The 25,612-nt window shown below is 43.3% G+C and overlaps 1 protein-coding gene and 1 long non-coding RNA gene across 5 annotated transcripts in view; one reads left to right on the forward strand and one right to left on the reverse strand.

Moving 5' to 3' along the window:
* The window catches only part of NEK11 (NIMA related kinase 11), an 835,513-nt gene that overhangs the window by 313,709 nt on the left and 496,192 nt on the right, over positions 1-25,612 (forward strand). For all 3 annotated transcript variants that reach the window (XM_085630659.1, XM_085630661.1, XM_085630660.1), the window contains exon 6: positions 17,228-17,354. In XM_085630659.1, coding sequence (XP_085486785.1) covers positions 17,228-17,354 — 127 coding nt within the window. The remainder of the gene's footprint in view (positions 1-17,227; positions 17,355-25,612) is intronic.
* The window catches only part of LOC146789049 (uncharacterized), a 53,175-nt gene continuing 48,823 nt past the window's right edge, over positions 21,261-25,612 (reverse strand). For both annotated transcript variants that reach the window (XR_014970019.1, XR_014970018.1), the window contains one exon: positions 21,261-21,525. This is a non-coding gene — a long non-coding RNA (uncharacterized LOC146789049). The remainder of the gene's footprint in view (positions 21,526-25,612) is intronic.

The raw sequence follows: 25,612 nt of genomic DNA on the forward strand, positions 1-25,612 counted from the left end.
TAACAGTGGCGGCTGTGGTGCTCTGAGGTGGGGTGAGGCGAGGCCAGCTGGGGGCAGTGGTGTACGATTGGAAAGTGGAATGTAAATAAATAAATAAATAAAACCACATACTTTTGGGCTAGTCGCATCCCCGACTCTGCAATGCGGCTAGCACAAGGTAAGTGGTTTTATTAATATATTTATAGTCCACTTTCCTGTTGTATGTTGTACTCCACTACCCCAACCCGGCCCCGCCCACCTCACTGCCTCACAGAGTTACCTGTGCCAGCGGTCACTGCTACTTAATAGTGACTCGCAAAATCTATTTGCGATTTAGAAATAGATTACCGAATCGCAAATAGGCTTTGGTATATGCCAAAAACATTTTATCGGTCGGGCCGTTTATGGGTGGAAAAATACTTATGCATTGTATGGTCAGAGGGAGATCATGAATGTTCCTGTATTTGAGTGTTGGCTTTGTGTTTAAAAGAGGAGAGTGGATGAGGTGGAAGGAGAATTGTTTATTTGGTTGACTGTCAGAGAGGGTCTGGAGAAATGTAAGGGTAAAAGGGCGAGTGGATACCCAGAGCAGTCATAAAGGCCTGTGATTTTCAGGATTAATGGGCATAAATGTAGGGAAGAACTACAATTAGTTGGGTTGTCAGTTGAGGGTTGGGTTTCTTAATGTTGTAGGTGGCAAGTTTGTGGTGGGTGCTTTGTGACCCCCGTACAATGCCATAGGAGATGTTTATGGTGCAAGAGAACTGGTCTCTTACTTGACATTGTCACCTCATTCCTTATAAAAATCAGGGTGCTGTGAGGTGCCAAAACTGCTGTATGGTGTCCGGAATACATGGCAGGATATAATTTCACTATGCTATTGAAGATATTTAATATGCAGTTTGAAAACAGAAATGACCAGGCACTCTGGCCTATAATTATGAAAATTTTACCCAGGGGCGATAGTTGCCTGGGAGTTAGAGACATGCAGTACAAAAGTCTGCCTCTGTGAGCATTTGTTTTATCTGACAGAGAAATTATTATATTAGCATCTAATTTAACAATTTATTACATTTACATACTATTTATGTAGGGCATCTACAGATTTCACATTTCGAATTAAGATAAACGAGAGGCCTCTTTATGTAGATCACTTTATGGATAGCATCTTTTGTGAGAGGACAGGGTGAGTCATTCTAGTTATTTGAGGACATGCGGGAGTGGACTTGAGGCAAAAGATAAAGAAGAAATGAAAGGAAATACAGAAGAGAGATTGCCGAACACAAGCTTGCTTTGGAGGAGGCTGAAGAGTGGAAAACAAATTGGTGATGGGTACTGTAAGACGAAAGATATAACGACGTGCCCAGCGACCTATCATATACCCCAGCAGGTAAACCATGTTGAGCACCCCTGGCACTCTGTCCTTTGCAGGACATTAAGGCAAGGGCACTTAAAGGATGGCAGATCTAAGTAAGGGGAGTCCAAGAATCATGGGAAGGACAGCCACATTGCTTCTTGTGCTTGGGCAGGAATCCTGACCAAGATGACCACGACTTCAGCCCCCCGGGTCTATGTAAATCAGGTTCCCAGTCTGAGATAGCCACAACTGATTAGTGACAGACCATGGGAGAGATAACATGTATCCGAGACACTACCTGACAATTCCCTTGCCTCCCTGCTCCCACCGATGGTCGAGCGAGGCCCCTCACAGCCATGATGGCGCTTTATAGGGCGATCACTGACGGAATACCATTAACAGAAATATTGTGTGGATACAATATTGTGTCTAAGATATCGAGGAGCAAAATATCGAGAAGGTACGTGCAAATATAGAAGTATATATCTACTATTCTTAACTCCACATCTATGTACAATATATTTCGACGAGGTACATATATGTGGAGTTACATATAGTAAAACTTTGCTTACATATTGAAACTTACCTTCACAATATTTTGGTCCTCAATATTCTTGACCTGATATTTTATCCACATGTTATTTTTTCCCCGATATTTCGTCTAAATACCTTATGGGGTGCTTGCAGGCTCTGCCCAAGATGGCTGCTCTAGTCTGTGTGGAATGAGAGGTTCCCAGTTTGGGATAGACTTCAGCCATCACTAACAGGTCTTGTGGTAGCTCGTTCGAGGGGCTGGCATGTTTTGGTTGCATTACATGATGTTTGCATATCTTTGTCTTCTAAGTCATCAGAACCAGTAGTAAGGAGGAACCAAATAAATACTCACACGCCAGTTGAAACTGTTATCGAGGGAGGATGCTCAAAGGCAGGAAGCTGATTTATGTGCAGCTTTCAGGCCAAGGGTGCGAAGAGGAGGGTGATGACCATCAGAAGGGACCCTGCCCAAGATGGTTACTTACTTTACTCCCTCCTGTTTTTCTAAGTGGATTCAAAGATTCCAGGTCTAAGACGGCTGCCAGTGATCAGTAAAAGGCTTTAGGGGTCTGTACCGGGTGTCTGGCAGTTATCTGTTAAACTGCTTGTCAATCCTTGAGTCATTGTCTCTTTGGTCAGCAGGTATGGTTTTTTAGAGCTGAACAAAAATACCCTGCTTGCGCCAATGGTTGATTGACTCCTTTTACAGTCAGAATAGTGATGCATAGTGAGTTTAAACTCTAAAGGTATGAGTAGAAGGGCGGAGTCCTGTCCTTCCCAAGATAGCCACCTGTTTCAACTCCTCTGGTCCAAGTGGGTTGGGAGGTGGATAGGAGGCGAACGCTCACACGCCACTCCCACCAATGATCGAGTTGTCTAGGGCCCCTTTAATACATGCATCTTGTTCTCTATATTAAATTAAAACCTTCTTTTTGGCCTTAATGAAATTAGCAGGATGTTTCTGTATTAAATAACAGGATTAATAGAAACAGAGCAGAGTCAAAACTGATTTGCTGAATAATATGGGACAAGCATTACAAGTGTTAAAAATGGGAGCCTCTAGTTGGCAGTGGTATGCACCCTCTCCATGTAGGGATCCTTCCTTCTAGTCGTGATAAGATGATTACACAACCAAGATTTCCCCTGCTCACTCCCTTGGTAGCTTGGCACTAGTAGTCAGGCCTATCTCAGAGGCTATATGTAAAGTATTTGTGCATAACTCACACAGTAACACAGTGAAAACACAACAAATAGACACCACACCAGCTTAGAAAGTTAAAGTATCTTTCGCTGAACCAAACAAGACCAAAACACCAAAAATCCAACATACACAACTCAAAATATCCCTTTAAAAAGATTTTGGCAATTCTGTCCATAGAACACTATGGGTGCAGTGATTTTATGTGAAGTACCTTCAGAAGCGTCAACATTCACAAGGAAAACAGCCACAGAGGAGGAAAGCATCGGAAAACACAGCAATGCGTCGGATCCTGAATCCTTAAGGAGGCGCGTCAGTTCTGCTGCACGCAGGAGGTGTTGCGTCAAATCCGGACTGAAAGGGGGAGCGATGCATCGAAATTCAAACCGGTTCTGGTCTGTGGGTGATGCATCGGAAAACTTTGCACCCAGGTGTGATGTAAGTAAATCCGGTCCCGCTGGTGGTCGATGCGGCAGTGGCAAACAGGCGCTGCATCAGTTTCTACAGCCGGGGTCCAGCGATGCGTCGATTCTTTCAGCCGAACAGTAGGGCCTGCATCTGAGTCAGTGCAGTGGTCTTGGACTTCGGAGACACTGTGAGCTGAACTTGGGCTGTGGCGGATTCTTTGGCCGTGGGCAGGGGCTGTGTCGATTTCTTCAGCTGCATGGTAGCAGTGCGTGGAAGTTTCTCCTGCATGGCGGTGCTGCGTCGGAAGAATAGGTGCTGGTAGGGCGATGCATCAATTTTGATGGTTTCAAGCAGCAAAACAGCCTCCAAGGGCCCAGAAATGGAATTGACACCACAAGGCAGGTCTAGACTTCCAGCAGTGGAGTTCAGGGATGTGCAGATTAAGTCATTGATGGCCCTGAGACTTCTTAACACAAGGCAAGCACACACAAGCCCTTGGAGAAATTTCACAAGCAGGATACACAGCAAAGTCCAAGTCCTTTTCCTCTACAAAGCAGAAGCAGCAACTGCAAGCCAACCCAGCAAAGCAACACACAGCAAAGGGGCAGTACTCCTCACATCTCTTCAGCTCTTCTCCTCTGCAGAGGTTCCTCTTGACCTGGGAGTGTTCTAAAAGTCTGGGGGTTTAGGTCCAATACTTATACCCCTCTTGGCCTTTGAAGTAGGCATACTTCAAAAGAAAGTCTTTGTTGTTTTCTAAGATCCTGCCTTGCCCAGCCTAGCCTCCAGACACACTCCAGGGGAGGTGAAGATAACATTGTGAGAGGACAGGCACAGCCCTATTCATATGTCAGTGACAACTCCTCCCACCAGTCTAGCTCAGGAAGACTTATCACCCTGGTGATAGGCAACCAGGATATGCAGGGCACACCCCAGCTCCCTTTGTGTGACTGTGTGAATGCACAAAGAGGCCTCTGTCAGTCTAAACCAGATGTTGATTACATAGGCAGTCAGAAGCACAATATTGTTTAACAAGAAAATGCCCGATTTGATTTCTGAAAGTGGCATTTTCAAACACACAATTTAAAAACCAACCACTAAAACATTATTTTATAATTCTGAGTTCAGGGAACCCAAACTCCAAATCTCTATTTCTTCCCAATTAAAAGTTACACTTGGAAGATGTTATAAGGCAGCTCCAATGATAACCTATTAGAGAGAGAGGCGTTGCAATAGTGAAAAACTACATTGGCAGTAGTTCACTATCAGGACATGTAGAACACACAAGTACATGTCCTACCTTTCACATACACTGCACCCTGTCCGTGGGGGTACCTTGGGCCTACCTTAGGAGCGCCTTACAGTTAGAAAAAGGAAAGGTTGGGGCTTGTCAAGTGGGTGCACTTGCCAGGTTGACATGGCAGTTTAAAACTGCACTCACAGACACTGCAATGGCAGGCCTGAGACAAGTTTACAGGGCTACGCATGTGGGTGGCATAATCAGTGCTGCAGGCCCACTAGTAGCATTTGATTTACAGACCCTGGGCATGCACAGTGCACTTTACTAGGGACTTATCAGTAAACAAAATATGATAATCATGGATAACAAATCAGAATCACAATATACATAGGGAGCACTTGCACTTTAGCACTGATTAGCAGTGGTAAAGTGCCCAGAGTACCTAAACCAGCAAAAATGATAGTCGGCAAACAGTCAAAAAATACAGTAGGTAGAGGCAAAAAATCAGGGGAAACCACGCCAAGGATGCCCGGCCTAACAGCAAGCAATACAGAATGTGTTGCCAGATCATTAGAAAAGTGCAATCCTATGGTTCACGTTCACGTTTTTATGAAATACAGTGTGGATATGCATCCAGTGTAACCCAACCAAAAATTAAAAGAGACAATTCAACACCATTATTTATTATAAAGGATGGATACAGCTTTTATTAGCACTCATTTTTACCTTCCTTTCCTAAGTCACGTAGAAGACCGTATGTGCACATTAGGCATACCAAAAAAAAATATTGCTTGATTTTGGAACTTGGGGTAATGTCCAAACCTCCAACAACAGTGGATTTTGGTTTTGGACTTATCATGGGGTGTCGGGTCATTGGGGGTGGAGGTAGGGTCACAGGAGGGGTGGAATCACTTTCTGTCAGCCTCTTTGTCACCTTCCTAATATGGTGGTGGGAGCCACCAATGGTGATGCATACCCACCAGTAGAGTAGGAAATTCTAGAAATGGTGGACTGGTAGTACCATTGTTTAAATGGCTCAGCCATTGCAATGTAGCATTTTTAACATAAGTGCGAGGGGGCATAATATTCATGTAAGTTAGAATGTTTGGAAAGTGCACCAAGCTGCTTGTGGCTGTCGTGGAGCACTTTAAAGGGAGAAGATAATATGTTAGTGGTATGAGTTGGCAATTTGAATTGATTAATCATGAGCAACTTGCGCCCTGAATGAAGTCGAAGTAGATCCATGTTACTGCTGGAATGCTATTGTCTGAATATGCACTGCCTTAACTTACCACCAAGGACATGAATTAGCCCCACTCACACGTCTTGTGATCCCAGCACTAGTGGTTATTGAGATATGGCCAAGAATTGAGCCGCACCTTATTCAAGCAGTTCTTCTTTTACGCTAGCATGATGCGCATGGTACTGTACTTCTTTGCATTACTGCACAGTGTTGGTGTAAATATCCAGAGACCAGTGCTTAATTTGAACCAGTGGTTTCTGGTACTCGGCACTGATACTTAATTGGTGTCCGATGCTCTGAACCGGCACTTGATTGTCAACACCGCCCCAATGACAGTCTTCCACACGGTGGCGCTGTTCATCTAATTTAAAGATGAGCAGAACCACAAAGGCTGTTTATGAATACAATAAACATTAAAGAATTACTAATACCTGCCTCCCCAGCCCTTCCTTTAGCTTTGGGGACCTGGAATATTCTGAACTGTCGCACTTGCAGGCGAGAGAGATGGTATAGTAGTTGTTTTGGTATTGTCATTGGCAGTGATGGCGGGGCAATGGGTGGTGCAGGCTGCAGTGACTTCCTGGTCAGGGCCCTGGCACTTAATATTTTACAAATTAACCACTGCCAGAGACGCCCCTCCAACAACAGCCTGCACTTGAAAATCAGATCCTGCCGGCAGCAATTAGGTACTCCTGTCCCTAAAAGAGTGGAAAAACCCACTGCACATCATGGCAAACACTGCCCTGGATTCAGACACATTGGTCCACAGCTGTGGAAACAATCGGTTGGAGCTCTAAGCCCTTCTGTCTACACTCCTGCTGTCCAAACGTAAGGCCTTTAATTACGCTCTAGCTTTTCTTTTTGAAGGGGATGAACGCAGCATCTCTGGGATGTCTGTTTAATGAGCCAATCCCAGGGTTTCACCTGCTGCTGCTCCATTGGGTTGCCAGTTTACAGCATGCGTTAGCATTGATGGCAAAGCCCAAAGGCATTTTTTTTATACATTTCCAAACAAATAAAACAAGACATACACAAACTCATTTTGAAAATAATTGCTTCGCGGGAGATTCATGCACATTCAATTAGTGAAAACATTTTATTACGCCCTGATTTACACACATTTAACAATGTGACCTTAGATCACTTAACTTTCAATGCCTGCTCGTGCACGTTCATTATTGCGCATTATTAAAGTATTGATCTGATATGAACATCAACCTCAAGCTTTATCTAATTAGCCATTACTGTGATGCTAACAATTAGCCTTGGCGTTTACTGAGCCCTATGCAAATTGTTCCCATTCTTTCATTGAATTGATTTAATTAAGTGGCGTTCTCTCACTCCTCAGTGGAGATTCAACAGATAATCATTGGCTGTGCCTGTTTTTTTGTAGAATAAATTGCTTTATAATGTGTTTGTTTGTGCATAGCTGCCAAGTTTTCAGATTGCTTATGTGTGACGTTTCCGGGGTTTCTGTGCACTTAGGAGTGACATTCTATAGCCATCTATGGGACACTTTGAGTGATGCTCATCTTGTACTGTGTATGATACAATTAATGATTTACATAGTCAAAGTGCCTTTTCAGTTGCAGGATGACATTTTGTATAGTTTTCTACTGTGAAAAAAAGGATTCAATTCGGTTTATCTCTGGATGCACGGACAAGGACATCTGTAGAGATAATGAATTAACCCTTTTAGGTTTCACAATGTAAAATTGAGCATTTCCCATCATAACTTTAACCTGCATTAATCTTTTATTTAAGGTATGTGCATTATTTTACATGCACTTACCTGAAGGTGAAAAAAACATAAAAACAGGGACAGAATTATTTGAATATTTAACCTTGTCTTTCCTGTGCACCCCTCCCCCCTCAAAATCTGATCAGTGCTTAATTTGAGCCGGTGGTTTCCGGTGCTCTCACCAGCACTTAATTGTCAATACCAGTGCTTGTCACAGTCTGCCAGAGGGTGGTGCTGTCTGTCTAATTTAGAGATGAGCACAACAGTTAATTGTTAATTCAATATACATTAAAAATGACTGCCGCTCAAGCCATCCTTATAGCTTATGGGGCCCAAAATAGTCTGAATTGTCACACTCGGAGGAGTGTGATGGTTAGTAGTTGTGTTGTTGCTGTCATTGGCAGGGGCAATGTGTGGTGCTTGCTGGGTTTGCCTCCTGACTAGAGCCCTGGCACTTTTGTTTGTGCCATTTAAGCACTGACTCTGATATTGCCCCTCATATCACTAATTTTAGAACTCTGCTGCCAGACTCACCTGACTACAGGGCCGGACTGGGAACCACAACCGGCCCTGGCAAAGTGCTCGGCCGGCCCCCTCTGGTGCCGCCGAGCTCTGTGCCAGGGCCGGTTTTCGTCCGATTTTGTTACAGGGCCGATTTTGCATCTATGCTGCAAGAACGGCCCTGTAACAAAAACGGCCCCCAGGGGCCCAAAACCGGCCCCCACCTGTGCGACGCACCGGGGATTGCCTGGTGCCCGCTACGGCCAGTCCGGCCCTGCCTGACTACCTGGGCAAGCTGAGGATCCGCCAGCAGAGAGCATCTTAGATCTTAGGCCTTGCTCGGGGTCCGCCGAAATGCAAGTTGTCTGTGTTGCCCTTCACGGTCGTCTCCCTAGGGTGCAGCAACTGCAGCAACACAGGCCGTTTTCTTGCATTTTAAATCACGATCACGTTGCCATCGGCACCGCTGGAAGGGCCCTGTAGCCACTGTTGGGGCTGATTAGCACTATTTAAGAGTGGGATCAGCTGCCAGGATCTGACCGGTCTACAGGGACCCCACACACATGACCTGGAGGCCAGAGAGCAGATGAGGTCTACAACCTGTTGCTTTAAAGTCAACAGCATCCAGCGTCCTGGGCTTTATGTCCAGGGGTCTGCAGGGGCTGGCTGAAGAAAAGAACAAGCTTTTGCAATGCAATAGGGCTCGCATTTGTAAGTTAGAGCTATTGGCATTGTAAATGATTGTTTTTTTACGTATTTGTTTTGTTTTGGAGTGTATTGAATGTATGTGGTGTGGAGTGGAATTATGTGGGTTGGATTGGAATTGTTAGTTGTGTAATTGTATGTTGTGTAGAGCAGTAGTGTAGTGGAATTATGTGGCATGGTGACTAAAAAGTGGTGAGAGCTGCAGAGAATAGACAGAAAGGAAGAATGAGACGGATAGGTAGTTTGTGTAGGAAGCGGTTATTGACCTTGAGACAGAGGAGCAGAAATAGTGTGTGAGAAGGGATGGGAGAGCAGGCCACAGACGCAGAAAGAGGGAGGTTTTGTGTACACAGAAGACACTACAAGAAGAGGAGAGTGTAGGTTTAAGGAAGGGACATTTTCAAAAGTTACTTGAGAGAAACTGTGCTGGAAGACCTGAAGTCAACCACATGAGAGAGGCGGGAATAGTGCATGAGAGAGCGAGAGATGGGTCAAAAAGAGTACGAGAGAGAGTTAGAGGAACAAGTGGAAGGGGCATCTAGAGCAGAGAAAGGTGAAAGGTGAACTAATGCACAGTGCAAGGAGATACAGGAAGGTAGTATGTATGAGTAGGAAGTATAGAGAGGGCAGAGGTAGTGAGGGAGGGATGAGATTTGAGAGTGTATAGTGGGAGTGTGGGAGGGATGAGAGGGGAAGTGGGTGAAGCAACAATTGGCCAGCCTGGCCTAAGCTGTTCATGAGTGTAGCTCACGCAGATTTCAAAAATTACTTAAAGCACTTTAGCGTGCCAATTCCTGCAGCATAGCGTAAGACAAAGAGAAGAGTGCGCTATGAGTGCCTCATAGTCTAGTAATGGTTAATGATTGTGGAGAATGGCGGGATGTGGCCACTCAACACCTATCGATACCAATGGGGACGATGGATGGAGCGTTTGAGCAAATCAAACACTCACCCCCAGTCAACTGATCTGGGTTTAATCCATCATCATTCTTTAGCTCACTCCACCACCCCAGTTCAGACATGGCCATATGCAAATCAATCTGGCCCTGTGCCTCATGGGAACAGTCCAGCCCAAACTGCCAAGCCATGTCTTCCCTGGACCGGAAACAAGCTTCCAGGGACCGTTTTTCAGGTTCATAGCCCTCATCAGCCAGGCTATCTTGAATCCAGTGGCAAAGTGAGCAAGGGACCCACGTTTGGGCATACCCTGCCAACTTAGGGCGAACAAAGCGATACCAAACACCTATGGCAGACCCTCCGTTTCCCCTGCAGGCAGGCCGAGGGATAAGCTACACCAAAGCTGAAGATCTCCAAAGATGGATAATGTTAATGTCTCTTGCAGCACTCCGGGTGAAGTGCCTGGAACAAGTCTGGATAACAGGGGACAGCAGCGGCTCAGGTAGTGCTGCCTAAAGTGTGTGTGCAATGGGCTGGTAGGAGTGGAGCAGAACACCCGCTGAAAACATTGCCTCTATTTAGTATACCTTTAAGCGCTGCAAATCACAGCATTGCCTGACAGTCTGGAGATTCTACCTGAGCATCTCAGTAACTGAAGCTGCCTCGTGAAACATGAAACTCGTGGCCCACCAGAAGCAGGAGGTGGGCCAGCTCGGTGCAAACACAACGTCAAACTAAAGCGAGATAATTACATAGAAAACAAGAGAAACTTGCGTCCCCCATATTACAAGATACAGCTCAGCATGCTGGGCTGCAACAAGTAGTGGGTGGGTCTGAAATGCCTCCTGCGCTCGGCAGCCATCCACAGAAACCTATCTCTATATAACTGCTGACCAAATACAGCACAGCGACTCAAATCACGAGCGCTAGTGTTCTGAGCATAAACAAATGTTTAAAAAAGAGTTTGGCACAAGTAGGAACTGGCCTGAAGCAAACTGACCCATGTAACAGGGCCAGTCACCATGGGTGTAAGAAACGTACCCAAAGGAGGGACACATTACACCAGTTGACCATACAAAAGAAAGGCACTTTGAAAGGCACAAAAAGGAATCAATCAAAAGTGGTGGGCATGGGCAAACCACACAGACGGAATACTGCATTCCTCGCAGAGCAGAGCGTGCGCGCTGACTCTAGGCTCGACCTAAAAAAAACTTGTCAAGCAACTTTTGGAGGAAACATCCTGCGCTGCTGCCCATCAGCATGGACACCTGCACCAGCGCCACACCGAGCACATGGACCATGTGGCACCACATAGAGCACAGGGGCAATGTGGCGCCACCAACTCGCGCGCGAACCCTGAGCTGCAAAACACAAACTGCCCTCTGGGGCCAATCATTAGTGTTGTGTGCCGGAAAACAAAAAGGCACCACGTGGGCAGTGCCCAGGATCCTCTTTGTTCAGAAGACAGACGCCAAACCTAGTGGCCCAGAGATGCCAGGCCACTGGTTTATTTACTGAAAATGTCTGCTGAAGCAATTGATGTTTCACACACTGTTACTACCCCAGGAAAGCTCCACCTCCCTGCCTGGGAGAGTCAGCCAGGAGCTGAAAATAATTGCGGCTCAGCAAGCTGAAGTACGCCGGCTGACTTACACGAATACTGCGCCTAGTGGCATATTATAATATTGGTCCCAGCAGCTATAAAAAGCAGGACTAATGCATTTTAGTGCGGTGATGCGCACACCAGCACTAAAATGGGTTAGGCTAACACACGATGCGTAATAATTGTCGGGGCTGTTTGTGAACAGTTATATAAAGTCACTGGCAAGGCAACTGGCTGAATACATGGTCAATTGCCCAACGACGACCCCCCCCCCATATCTATTAGCAATTTATACCTTTAGCAACCACACTCCAATAGCAACAAATTTTCAAAATCTGCACAGGTCACTCAAGAGGCTTATGAAATGCTCAAGTTGCCACTTTCTTGTAAAAGTATGTCCGTGTTTCAGAGTGCACCCTGTGGTTAAATGAGCTCCGAAGGTGTGACTGCTCACAGCCAAAATTAAAGATGGCCGTCATCTTTACTGACCAACAGGCTGTTGAGAAGAAGATGTGCCGCTTCTCTTGCACCTAGTCCTGAGACAGAGCCGGACTGGGAACCAAAAGCAGTTCTGGCAATGTTGCAAGGAGGGGGGAAGAGTGAGGCACTGCTGCTTAACAAAACTGGCCCCCAGCACTGCTACTTTTGTTACTTGAGGCCGATATTGCCACATCACTGCAAAACCGGCCCGCAGTGCCCCTCCTAAATTGTCCCAAACCCTTCCAGCCTCCCGGGCAAATGCCCGATGCCCTAGGAGAGAGATTGCGCCCTTTGTAGAAATGCTGGTCTTTCAATTCTGCACGGTCACTTCACTAGCTTCTTTATATCCGGCAGAGGATGGCGATTTTATGAGAGGAGACTCCCAGACATAGCTGTGTCCATACGTCCGGCAAATTAAGGCAAAGCCAAAAGGTCTGGCTATTTCATAAGTGCTTCGACATTGATTGGCAAGTTTGTTTTTGAGGGTGGAAGAGTGAGGGTCAAGGTGAGGAAGTGTCAGGGGTTGGAAGGGTGACTGAATGGATGGATGCGTGAGTGAGTGATGGTGTGGCGAAATAATGGGTGGGTGGAAACATGTATGATTAAGTGAGTATATGTCTGAGTGAACATGACATGCAGGGCATGAATAGATGATCCAATGCAGACATGTTACACTAACCCTCAGATAGGAATAGCAATAGTAGAAAAATGCCAGAAAATTACCAGAAGTTTACCCAAACAAGTATTACACCAGGCCTGGAGTACCGAATCACAATGCATTTAATTGTCCCTCATTGCATTGCACTGTACTGTACTGAATGACATTGCACAGTACAATGCATTTTACTGCAATGTATAGTATTGAATACTAGAAACCTGTATATTATTTTGTAGCATCACATTGCACAGTATTGTTGTGTAGTATTGCATTGTATTGTTGCACTGCACAATATTGCATTGTACGATATTTTTGCATTGTCTTGTATTGTTGCAGTGCATAGTACTATGCTGCACTTCACTGTATTGTTGCATATTATTGCATTGTAAACTATTGTTCCATTGCATAGCACTGCATAGATGTTACAATGCACTAAACTGTATCAGTAAAGTGTGGCTCCATCTAGTGGCAGCAGCAGGGATTGCCAGTAGCAGCAAATTCCAGTGGTGAACAGTGGAGCCAGCCTTTCAGGCTAGGGGCAGTGGGGGCTTAGATAGACCAGGGAAAAGGGAGAGCCGAGCATCAGCTGCACCCTTCACCGCAGACTTAGATCAAGCCTGCATGAGCAAACACTTATTTCCCCACCACAGGCACACTCAGGTATATGTTTTGATAGTAAATGTGGGAGGGACAGGGAGTGGCTGGAAAATGGAGAATACTTACTACTAAAGGGGGGGTGTTAAGGGGCAGTATGGGAAAAGTAAGGAGTGGTTATCGGGTCATGCAGCCACACACAAAAGAGTAAGGCTATTGCTAATCACAAGCCAAACTCTTTGATTTTCAGCCAAAAAAGAACCCAATACAGTTGTAAAACTACTCCAGTTCAGAGCTGGAGGAAGTAAGTCCAGACCGCACATTGCCAACCACCGGTACTGCATTAACCTCCATAGACAAATACAAAATAAAGGAGGCAGACAAAAATTAAAGCCCATAGGAACTAATATTAGAATAAGTTAACATATTTTAACATCATATTAATATAAATACATTTAAATTAATGTTTAACAAATTATATAAGTAAAACCTAATTATTATTATGTCATAAAATATGGTAATAACCTTATTTACATTAAAAAATTCATGTAAAAGTAATTTGATAGTAAAATACTAAAATTAACTTAAATAAATTCTGTACACAACTTTTAAGATTTTTTTACTGCATAATAAATATACTTTAGTTGGGATTTTTTACATTTATAACTTAAGAAAAACCAATAAATGTAATTTAATATTTTCTAAATAATTAAATATTTAGTTCAAAATCAAGTTAATAATGCTATAGCTTTTTTTGTATTTTGTTCTACATTCAAAATACATAGTTTAAATTAATTTACATTAATGTTTATCTTAAAATATTTTTATAGTTTTTTTTTTTTACTTTCATAAACTTTTCCCTATACATTAACTCCGCTGGGGTAACGGAAATCTCTGTTACGTATACAAAGTTGCAAGAAGTAACTTCACCATCGTAAATTAGGCTCTTCCCTCTGAATTCAAGCGGTGGAGACTTATAAACTTACTCTTTGTAATAAATTTACAAGCTTAAATGGTGATTAGCCTAGTACATGTATTACAAAGTGCAAGAGTAAACTTACAAGTGTAGATTTACTCATGTGTCTGTGAGTAAGCCACAGAGCAACCAGGCCTTTCAATCTTTACTGCCTGCAGGTGTGATTGATGGAATGCATACCTTAAATATGCAGACAGACGTTACAATCCTGGTTGTCTTTGTTGGCTTACCTAGCTGACCTGACCCAGCGTGTAAAGGGCTCATCATGTCTCAGCGTAACTTCATGAGTATTATTAGATAACTGAAGTCACAGAGTTAAGAACGCAGTATACCATGCAGTAGTAAGAAAAAATAATTAGTTAGTATAATACGTTTCGCTCCCAATGTTTCGCTGTTTCACACAAAAACAACCAAAAATACTCAACCTATAGCATACTACTAAGAGTACCACACAGAGCCCTAGATGACTTGGTCAGATGTTTGACCTGAGGGCAGAGTTCAGTGGCGTAACTTTACACCCCGAAGCCCCCGTGTTGCGGGGCCCAAGCTCCAGGGGGTTCCCTCTGGCTCTGTGCATGGGCAGTGGGCCCCTGGCCTGGGAGCTCTTCACTGAGCCTGGAGCGTGGGGGCCCTCTATGTACTTTGTAGGAGGGCCCCCTCAAGTTTCATTACACCACTGGCAGAGTTGGTAGAGTTTGGTCCAGTCGGCTCCACAAGAATTTCATTATTTTTTTGTCAACACAATGCAGGTCTTTGATTGGGAAGGTACTGCTTTCCACTACTTTAATACTTGAAAATCCAGAATCTACACTATATTTCAGATTTTCTTTGCCCGAAATGTACAATCGTGGCTAAATTATCTTATTCTGGTATTAATAGTCATTAGACTGAAAAGTATTGGTGGGTGAAATCTTCAGATGAAATCTAGAAAAGGTGACATCAGCCTAATCTGGGTGATGCCCTTCTCTCCACACACCCACTTCAGTCACAGCGACACCAGTGCCCCGCGTGCAGGCACTTTGTACAGCATGCTATCAGTTCATTCCCACACTTCTAGTTGTTCCGATGCAAGTTCCTTTCCTTCTGGCAGAGATGTTGGGATAGATTTTTTGGTTCAAAGAAAATATCCATGAAAAATCACATTTTTCTAGAATACCGCAAAAATAATTCTATGACTTGGAAATGCAAACCATAATGAAATTTAACAAACACATACCTGAATCAAAAACAACAACCGAATGGGCACCCACCAGTTTAGATTGTTACCGAAGCGTGGAAGCGAGTCAACATTCATCAACATAAGAGAAATCATTCATGACAAATATTGTCAATGGCCAGCCCACAATGCCCTTTATGCTAGATCTTTGGGGCCTCTGGTATAGGAGACCATAAATGACTCCTTGTCTGCTTCAGAGACTGGCTCCAAATGTCTGCCTGCATCCCTTCCATGCTAATTTCATTCCCATCCAACTGCTGGCAAATTGTAAAGAATGGCACATCCTTCTCACTGAGGTGTCCTGCAGAAATGCAGAGTAGTCTTCAGTACAACCTAACGTGTTCAGTAACTACCTGTGTAATTGAGTGATCTTATCATGAAATTTTGAATCAATTTCCAAATGTAGACCGGCATCAAACAGGTGGTTGTATATTCAGGGCGACAACACTAGAGACAAGCAGTGGTGTCCACTCACAATATGATGCAATCTCACTATGCCTCAGGATGATCCAAGCTGGAAATTCCAACACAAATTACCCTTCTAACACACCTCACTCAGGCACCCTTCCATTACAGTGATCTGAACCTTAGAAGCATCGATTTTACTAATGCAATATACCCAACATCTAGGTAGTCTATGATAATCCATGGCCAACTTAACTAAACATGGCAATGAGCCCTTTCAGAACTTCATCCATCACCTCCGTCTGGTCAGAAACATCACTTACCCTTTTCTGGTTCAACTTTGGGGTGGCTCCTATTGCCATAATTATTTCAACACTGCATTACTCCACTTCAATTTGTGAAGTGGTAGTGTACAATCACAAATATTTGGAACACTTCAAAACCTGTTTAAAAAACCTCTTCTGGTTACTAGCGGGTGCAGGCATCTAATCTAGGGCTTGGTCCGTCACCTATAAAAAACAGAACAATGCAGATACTTGCCTTCAAGACAAAGACAAACCTGCTGCAGTTTTGATATTAATTAAAGTTCTTTTTGACTTCTCATGCAAGGAACCCCATATTGTATTTTTAATGTCTGCTTGTTTTTGACTAGTCTCCTTTCTTCTCTCCTATTCCCCGTCTTGTTTCTCTCAACTTTAATTCCCCCGTTTTACCGCTCCACGCTCTAAAGAACCCTTTGTCTTCATGCAACATTTAATAAATACTCAATAAAGTAGTATATCTGCCGATTTATATGGTATGAGCATGGTTCCCAAACAACGAAGCGCTGGAGTACAGGGGATTGGGGGTAAGGAAAGGGATACAGGCAGGAGATAGGGGCTTACTAGTCTTCACATTGTAAAAAAAAATTCTTAGGAGCTCACCAAATGCTGCTGAATGCTGGGATTGACGATTCCCAAGGCTGTCCAGTCCTGGGCCTACCTCATGCCTCTTTCTTCAACCACACCGCCCCTTCCCTGTTCTGTGTATCTCTTTTCTGAATTTTATTCGCACTCTCGTCCACAGTTTGATGAAGAATGAGTCCCACTCCCTAAAAATGTGTGCTAGTGCCTACTACCTGCAAGCACCTGCAGAAATTAAGCACAGAGGACGATCACCAATTGTCCATTGTCTTCAGTGTTGCACATAGTTAAGGTGTTGCTAGAAGAGCAGGGACTTCAGTTCCTTCCAGAAGTGCAGGAATGAGAACGCAGATGGGGAGGAAGTTCCTGATCCTAGGAGCACAGCAAGAGAAGGACCAGGCAGCCTGCCTTGTCCTTCCTGCATTTTTGTTTCCAGCACTATGAGGTTGCCGCTGCGAGTGTTACATAACCCACTGGAGAATAAATAAATACTTTTAATATTATGTTTTACTATTGGATTGCCCTGTTCTCATTGACATTTGTGGTTGATTGTTTGAGCTTTGTCCGTGATTTCTTTCTGTTTTAATTAGGTGACTTTGGAGTGTCCCGCTTCCTGATGGGATCGTGTGACCTTGCAACGACCTTTACCGGGACACCGTACTACATGAGCCCAGAGGCGCTCAACCACCAAGGCTACGACTCCAAGTCTGACATTTGGTGAGTGGGCGGCATGTTATTTCCAACCAAGTGGGCTCATTTTCAGGTCATAATGCATCAGCGCGGTGCAGTGCCTACCGTCTGCTTTTTCTAGGTCATCATATTTCTCCGATTTCTGATTACGCAGCTGTTGCACTTGCAATATTTTCCTTGTGGAATAAAGGTATTATGATGGCTCAGAAAGCAAGGTGTAGCCTGTTGCACGGGCCCTTTTGGTTGTTAGTACCTGTACATTCTTTTGAATATTGGTTTATAGATCTGTCTCTGCATATATGCTATATTTAATGCAATGGGACAGATACATTCCAGATTTCCTTTGACATATATGTTCAATACATACATGTGTGTGGATAAGGGACGATGATCCAGCACAGTGGTTCTTAACCTGTTGCCCGGGGACACCTGGTGGTCCGCGGAGTCTACTCAGGGGGTCAGCAACTGCTTAAAAATAGTGTTAGCAGGTTAATAAAGTGTATATAAATGAATGAGCAAAATGTAAAACTGAAAATCTTAAAACGATCTGTGAATGTGAAGGAATTTGAAATTTGTAGCTAAAAATCACATTATTATCCTCAGTTTGCTTTGTGGGAGCCAGGGGCATCTTAAGGATGTCGGGGCCCCTGGGCCAAACGTATTTTGGTGCCCCTGTTCGTAACAGCTTTGAATGTATGATTCATTTTCAGCTCTTTCATGCCCTCTTTGGCCCGGTACAGGCACCCTCATCCAAATTCTAAATGTGTTCACATCTAATATTCAGGGATAGTGACGTGTGATTTCATGATCATAATACACCAGCATCTCAATAATATTATTGCAAATAATCGTCGTGATCCACTGCCATTTTTAGGTCTCGGCTCGAGGGCTGCGCTTGCGCAGTCTCGCTCCGAGATTTAATGACTTGGAGAAGAGGGGCTTGAACCCGCCCCTCTTCTCCCCTCTTCTCCATTGGCTGGCCAGCCATTGGAGAAGAGGTTTGTCTCTCCGAACAGGCCCCGTCCTTTTCGGATTCGGGGGCGTGTTTTTTGCTACTTTTCTCATTATCTCCTCCAGCCAATGGCAAGAGGAGAGAAAAGCAAAACACGCCCCCGAATCCGGAAATGCCGCTGCCTTTCTCCGAGGCATTTCTGCTTCGCCTCAGAGAAAGGCAGTGGTGTGCTTGTTTTTCCTGCACGCGGGCCCTTTTCAGGCCGGGCCTCTTTGTTCTGCCTTCATCGGAAGCACATCGGCTCTTCTGTGGTAACAAAGGACGTAATCCTGCCACCTGCCTAGTGAAAGAAATGAAGGTCGAATCCATTCTTTCCCGTGCCCCCTTTAGCCCCTCTGTTACTCAAAGGGGAAATTGCGGAAATGCATGTACTTTGAGGATGCACCACGTTCTGAAAGTCGAATCTTATTCTTAACCGCCTTAGACACGGAATCCCGGAGGTTTGTTTCTTACTACGTTGTCTCTTTTATGGTTTTGTTGACATGGATTTTTCTAACCAATCTTATGGGTTCCATAAGGGGTGTGTCAGAATGAAACAAGTTGCAATAATCTTAACCACAAGCATTGCGTCGTGCATGGACGAGTGAAATACTACCATGCAGTAATTACAATTGTATCTATGTAGCGCTTACAACCCCTGACGAGACGTTGAAGAGCATTCCATGCGTTTAGTCCAGTGTCTTTGTGATGAGTTACATTAGTAGAAAGTACGTGGGATCTTTAGTGGTGTACGCTATCTATGTCAAGTGGGGGCACGTCTCGAAATGCTGACGAGCTCTATCGTCCTGGTCTATCTTAACGCTATTCATGTATCGACCTCCGAAAGATAAACGGCCGAGTGGTGCCCGTTGGAAAGAAAACTGCCCGGAAAGGACAGTAAGCAAAATTAGTGTTATTTATTTGTGCGCCGCTTTCTATAACCCAAACTTTAATACTGACTTTTTGGTTGGTTGTGATCATACAGATCGTATTGGAATGTTTAGTGGCTGTGCACAATAGCCTTTGCAGCTGGGGTAATAATCTATCGACCTATCTAAAGCTGTTTATAAAGTATTTGTTTCGCATTTTTTTTAAAATTCATAATAAAGACCGAAGAAAATCTTGCCCGAACAGGAGCGGGCCGCTGAATATTATTTTGTATGTTGATGCGGAGCTATGGCGGTGGCCGTATTGCTGTCGTATTGACCTTTAGGAAGGCGGCGCTGCTGTTTCTCCGACCACAGGCAGGTAGAGAGCTCTCCTCAGTGTAGAGGGGAGGGGGGGGCCCAGGTTAGCCCCGCACCCCGCAGAGTCTGTGGGGACTTAAACAGGAAGTAGTGAGTGATGCTTTGTGTCTGGGATGTGATTAATGGCTGAGCTCAAGGGGGGAGGGTGTCGGGGGGCCATTATCACACCAAGTATACAGAGGGGTCAAAGATCACTTCAGCAGCTGGAGCAATGTGTGTATAACTTGCAGTCCGTCCGCGGAGCGGGGGGGAGGGGCCGCATTGCTGGCATTTCGACGAGAGGTTATTGCATCTCTTGACCAAAACAAAAACATTTGCCCTAAGGCCGCGGCTTGGAGGAAGACTGCGGAAGGGAGGCGAATACTGCATGTCTGCGTGCGCGCCCATCTCCCCCATATCATTTAACTCTGTTGAACGTCGCAAGAGAATATACCTGCAAATCACTATCAAGCCTTCTGAAGTCTGTGTGTGTATGTGGCTCTGTGTAGGTGGCTATTTTTGTAGGTGGCTCTATGCGTGGGTGGCTCTGTCTGTGTGTGGGTAACTGTGTGTGTGTAGGTGGCTCTGTGTGGGTGGCTCTATTTGTGTGTGGGTTGTTCAATGTGAATAGCTCTGTGTAGGTGGCTCTGTGTGTGTGGGTGGCTGTGTGTGTGTGGGTAGCTTTGTGTGTGTGGCTCTGTGTGTGGGTGCAAATGCAATAGGTCTCGCATTTGAGAGAGATTAAGCTATTGACATTGTAAATAACAATGCCGTTTCTTTAAATGTTTTAAAAACATACACAAAAATAATGTCATTAGCAATGCCAATAGCTCTAACTTTAACAATGCCGAGACCATTGCATTGTAAATGCTTGTTCATCTTTGAGGTCCTGTTATGATCTAAAATAAACAGTTTTAATGGATCTTGAATGGTGTTGAAAAACAAACATTTCTCTGCCAAATGTCTGTACTGGACTCCAATACATCTCCCATATCAAAATTAAATTAAAGGAAAACGGTATGTAAAAAAATCTGTTAATAATCATTCAAGGTCTTCAGGGCAAGAACAGAGCTGGTTCTATCAGGGGGCCCCCTAAAAGGCTGGGGCCCAGGGCCAGGTCCCACTTTACCTATGCCTTAAAACATCTCTGGTGGGAGCAGCGCAAGTGCATCAAACAGAATATAGTATGCAGGATAAGTGCTCTCATTTGAATTTAGAAAAGCTCCAACCTTCTCAATAACATCAAAATGATTTTTGTAAAAATATTTGTTTGGGAATTAGATACAATATTTAATCATTTGTTTATTTGTGGGATGAATGCTTGTTTTTTGTGTGCATTGTTTTACGGTTCAAGTCATCGAAAATGTTTAGGCCGGGATCCCTGACTTCTAGTTAAGACTAAGTGGGGGGTCCCTGAAATCCAATCATGATACAGTGGGAGTCCCCAGGTTTCAGTAACGATTAGGTAGGGGTTCACAGAAGACTAAAGGTGAAGACTGTTTGCAAATAAACATATAGGAAACTATGGTGAGTAAGGTAGACTAATTAGTGAATAAAAGTGCATTCAGTAATCGAAATAACCAACAGTGACCAAAACATACAATTCTAAATTTTCATTTATTGATACAAGTCTATACTTTTATACATATATATACAGTTTATCCATAATTTTCTCATAGTTTTATCTCATCATCCTATTTGAATACATCTCCTTTTCATACAGTTATTCATATGTACTCTATTGTGTATATATTTACATTTCTTTTGATTCTTTACATATCATGTATCCATACATTTGCAATTGATAATCAGCAAAAGGAGAAAAAAACAGAAGAACCAGAAAGAAATAACCAATAATTAATCCAATTTGGTCAGAAGGTCACCATAAATTCGATTTAATTATTCAAACATGGCTAAACTTAATCGTACTATGCGCGTTTCGGCATTCTGCCTTCATCAGGTAGCCATGATGTTTTAGTTCCTAAAACATAATAGAAAAACAACAAATGACCTATAATATTCATGTATATTCAAAGAATATCAATTTACTGAAATGCACAAAACAAAATTAACCCTAAAAAAGTCTACTATTATATACAATATTTACAAATTTACATATTTCAACTCCAAATAAGCTGTCATACCACAGAATGTTATGAGTACAGCCGCGTAACTCATACGCAGGAACACACTGAAATAATATAACTAGAGATTGTAAGTGCTTATCTTTAAATGTCGTTCCTAACTCAAATAAACTTTTATAAAAACATTCTAAATTGTGTTGTCTAACTGAAAAAACAATGTGTTGGCTAAAGATTGTACTAAAAGCTGTAAAATGGCCATGTACCTTATCAAGAACAACCTCATTTTAGGCTGACTTTAAGGGCGAAATTTTCCCCAATTTTTCACGACCAAAGGCGCAATGATAGATAGACAATGGCTTGATTCTCCAACGTATCTCGAAACCAATCTAAATGTGGGAAACGAGTATGTTTCAAGGTAAATAGTTTGCCTATGGTATTTATGTTATAGATTAGCGCCATTATTAGGCAAAGATTTTTATTAAAATACTTACTTAATTTCCGACAACCCGGTAGAGAAAACTTAACAAGTTAATCTGATCTGATGGAACGTAGCGCTGCAGATATGTGCTGGGTGTCACGGGAAAAATCTGAGAAGACATGAGGAATATCGACATCTCAGTGCTCTTGATACCCTTCATATATAGTATTCCATATCTATCTATATGCTATCCTAGTTGCGTAAGTTTGAAAACATAACCGTGTACAGAGTAGTTATGTAAAATAATCTAATCTGCGGCGTATTTTTACCGACTCAGTTCTGTCTACTTAGATCCATATTCTATTATACTTCTTGCTGAAGGTTCCTTATTTTTTCTTTATTTATTCATTGAACCTACCTGATATGCGAAGCTTAATGAATAGGATAGGGTATTCGTAGGTTGAATCAACTCGCAGGGGTTGATATTAAAGAAAGCTATGCCGCCATATGTCTTTCCCGACGCGTCTTCGCCAGTCGTCCAAACCGCTACTGTTGCCTTGTCCCGCCCCTGTGAGAAAAATTCGAACGGGATTTTCGCGCCAAAGTTGATATAGATAGATAAATGACCATGATTGGCTACGCGGTGTATCCACATGACGCACCTACTGTCGAAATCCCCGCCCCTGATCAAGCTGCGGAATAACATGAGCTAAACGAATTAGAGATCTAACGAAAACATGGGCGCCATCTTGTAATGGGTATATGTGTTCGGTTTCAAAACTTTATAAAACGATCTTCATAATTCTCTTTATAGTCCCATTTGACCGATCTCCCGTTGATAGAGGGAAATTCATTTAAAAAATCACTGCAAATCTTCGTGCATTCCCAATTAGTCACAGCATGGAAGCAATATTGTAGCTAGTCTGGGGTACTAAATTGGATGGAGCTGAAAGTTCCATTATAAGAATAACGCAGAACGAAGAGACGGTGTTCCTTAGTTAGTGTGGGTGATTTACCACCTGTTGATGACAAATATTTCTAACTTTATGAAGAGATCATTAGTTGTATCGTATTGCTTGACTCCAAGGAATTTCATTATTCAAGCCTCTTTTATAGGTATCCAAGGAAAATATCCAAAACACCTCCCTCCGTTTACGAATCTCTGTTCCCTTTGTGCCATTGGTGTGAATTTTTTCCAAAATCAACCATCGTATGTCATCCGCGTTGTGATTCATGTCAACATAATGTTGTGTCAGTGGGGCTTGCAATTTTTTAGTCCTAATAGCGGACCTATGTTCAGTGAGGCGCGTCACCATAGATCGCGACGTCTCTCCGATGTAGGTTTTGGTACATGGGCACATTATGGCATAGACTATATTAGTTGTTGTCTCTGCAGGACCTGCCGCTCCCACACATATACAATCTATTAGTCTACTGACTAATAGCGCTATCCTGGGAAAAGCGCTTCCAAAGTTTTATTAAATGTTTTTTTGGATTGCTCGCAAAACCAACCAGTTAGAAGCAGTGCATCCGTACATTAACCCCCAAGACAAAAACAGAATCCTGACTATGTGTCTTCCTCTTGAGATGGTGCCTCCAGCAGAGGAGTTTAACTCTTGGCATTTAAACCAGTACGCATCATGCACCTTCATTTGCAGTCCTCCCTGATGTACTATGACAAGTACAACAAAACACTGGGTTTAGGAATGAAGTTAATGGGGAAATTATCTTCAGTCTCCTCTATCATTCTAAGCAACATAAAGGGAGAGGCTTCAGTTCTGGCTATACGCCAGAGAGTGGAAGCAGCTACGGTTCAAGACCGTGAATGGGTTCTACCAAAAATATTTGTGGAACGTTACACCTCTTTAGGTAGAGATACCCTAGCTACTCGTCCCATTGAGCCACATTTAAAACCAAAAAACAATATTGAGGATATCAGGGAAATTTATGCCAATGAATGGGCTTTAAGACAAGTACCAGTCCTGTATAGAAATCAAGCGGGGTGCGATGAACACTTTAGTCCACATGTTATTCCTCTTCATAGTGAACCACAAACAAAATACCCCTTAAAACCAGAAGCAAAGCGTGGTATTAAACCACTATTAGACAATTTAGGCATAATGGTGCCTTACCTGTCACCCATGAACACACCACTTTTTCCTGTCTCCAAACCAGACGGTTCTTATGGAATAGTTTTAGACTATAGAAATTTGAATTCGCATACATGAACATATGCAATACAAAATGCCCACATTACAGGTTTGATGACGAACTTGGTGCGGCAAAAATACCAAATGACCCTGGATATTTTCAATGGGATTTTCAGTCCTAATACAATGCCTGAAACTGAATATCTAACTTCTTTTAGTTTCAACCGAGTGCAGTTTTTATTCCGACATTTGGCCACATGCTGTAAGAATAGTCCTGGCTTGTTTTCAGCGAGATCTTACAACCAGATCCTGAGGTATTGTCCTATATTGATAATATCTACTTAACTGATGATGACTTGAATCTACACCTTACCAGGGTAGACAGAGTAGTGACAATATTAAGACCACATGGTTACAAGATTAATAAAAAAATAAATTGAAGATCACATACCCGGTGCTTGCTTTCTTTGGATATCAATTATCCGACGAGGGCAAGAGTCTAGCTCCAGACTTCCTCCAGAAGTGTGCTACCTTGCAGCGTCCTGACACATTAAAAACGTTGCAATCCCTGTTGAGTTTTCTTAACATTGGATGGACTTATTTGCCTCATTAAGCAGAGAGAGTGAAGCCTCCGTATGAACTGGTGTCTCCCATTTTTCCTCTAAACTGTGGGTGTGCGCACATAGTGATATCTTGTGTGCTCTACAAGCAGACATGCTTGAGACAAACTATTTTAAAACTAGGGACACCAAAACCAACCTAGTTATCAGAGTTATACCCAGTAACTATGGTTACACCTGTGTGGCCTACAACGAAGGACAGACCATCCCAATTGCCTACGAATCTCACTTGTATTTCCTGGCTGAAGCATTATTTGCTTTCATTGAAAAAACCCTCACCGCTGTACAAACAGCTATTCTGAAGAAGTGCCCATTGGCGCATGGAAAACAAATTATTGTTTCTCCCATACTAGCTCAAGAGGTGGCCACAAAGGCACGCATTCCTAATGCTTGTCTCTACTCCCATCACGGGTACAGTGCGACTCTTCTTTAAGTGCAGTGAATGTAAAGTTTCAGTATGATCCCTCTCTTTATACACAAGCTTTTCTCCATTATGAACAGGATACTGTTCCGACACCAGACACTTTACCTGTTGAGTCTTACAGGAGCATCGTTTACATAGATGACTTTGCCCAACCTGCGATAGGAACCAAATGTAAGTACTTGCATCCTGCACAGCAGTGCAAGATATAGTGAAAGATGGTGAGTTTATCCCACAATGCACCCATGCTAAACTCTAAGGTGACAGTACTGCACTACATGCAGAATTACGTGCCCTGCTACTTGCATTACAAAAGACTCACTCTCCAGTTCCCGCACTCATGTCCAACTTAGCTTTCTGTGTGCAAGGTTACAA

This window comes from Triturus cristatus, chromosome 10, assembly GCF_964204655.1.
Source record: "Triturus cristatus chromosome 10, aTriCri1.1, whole genome shotgun sequence".
Classification (NCBI taxonomy): Eukaryota; Metazoa; Chordata; class Amphibia; order Caudata; family Salamandridae; genus Triturus; species Triturus cristatus.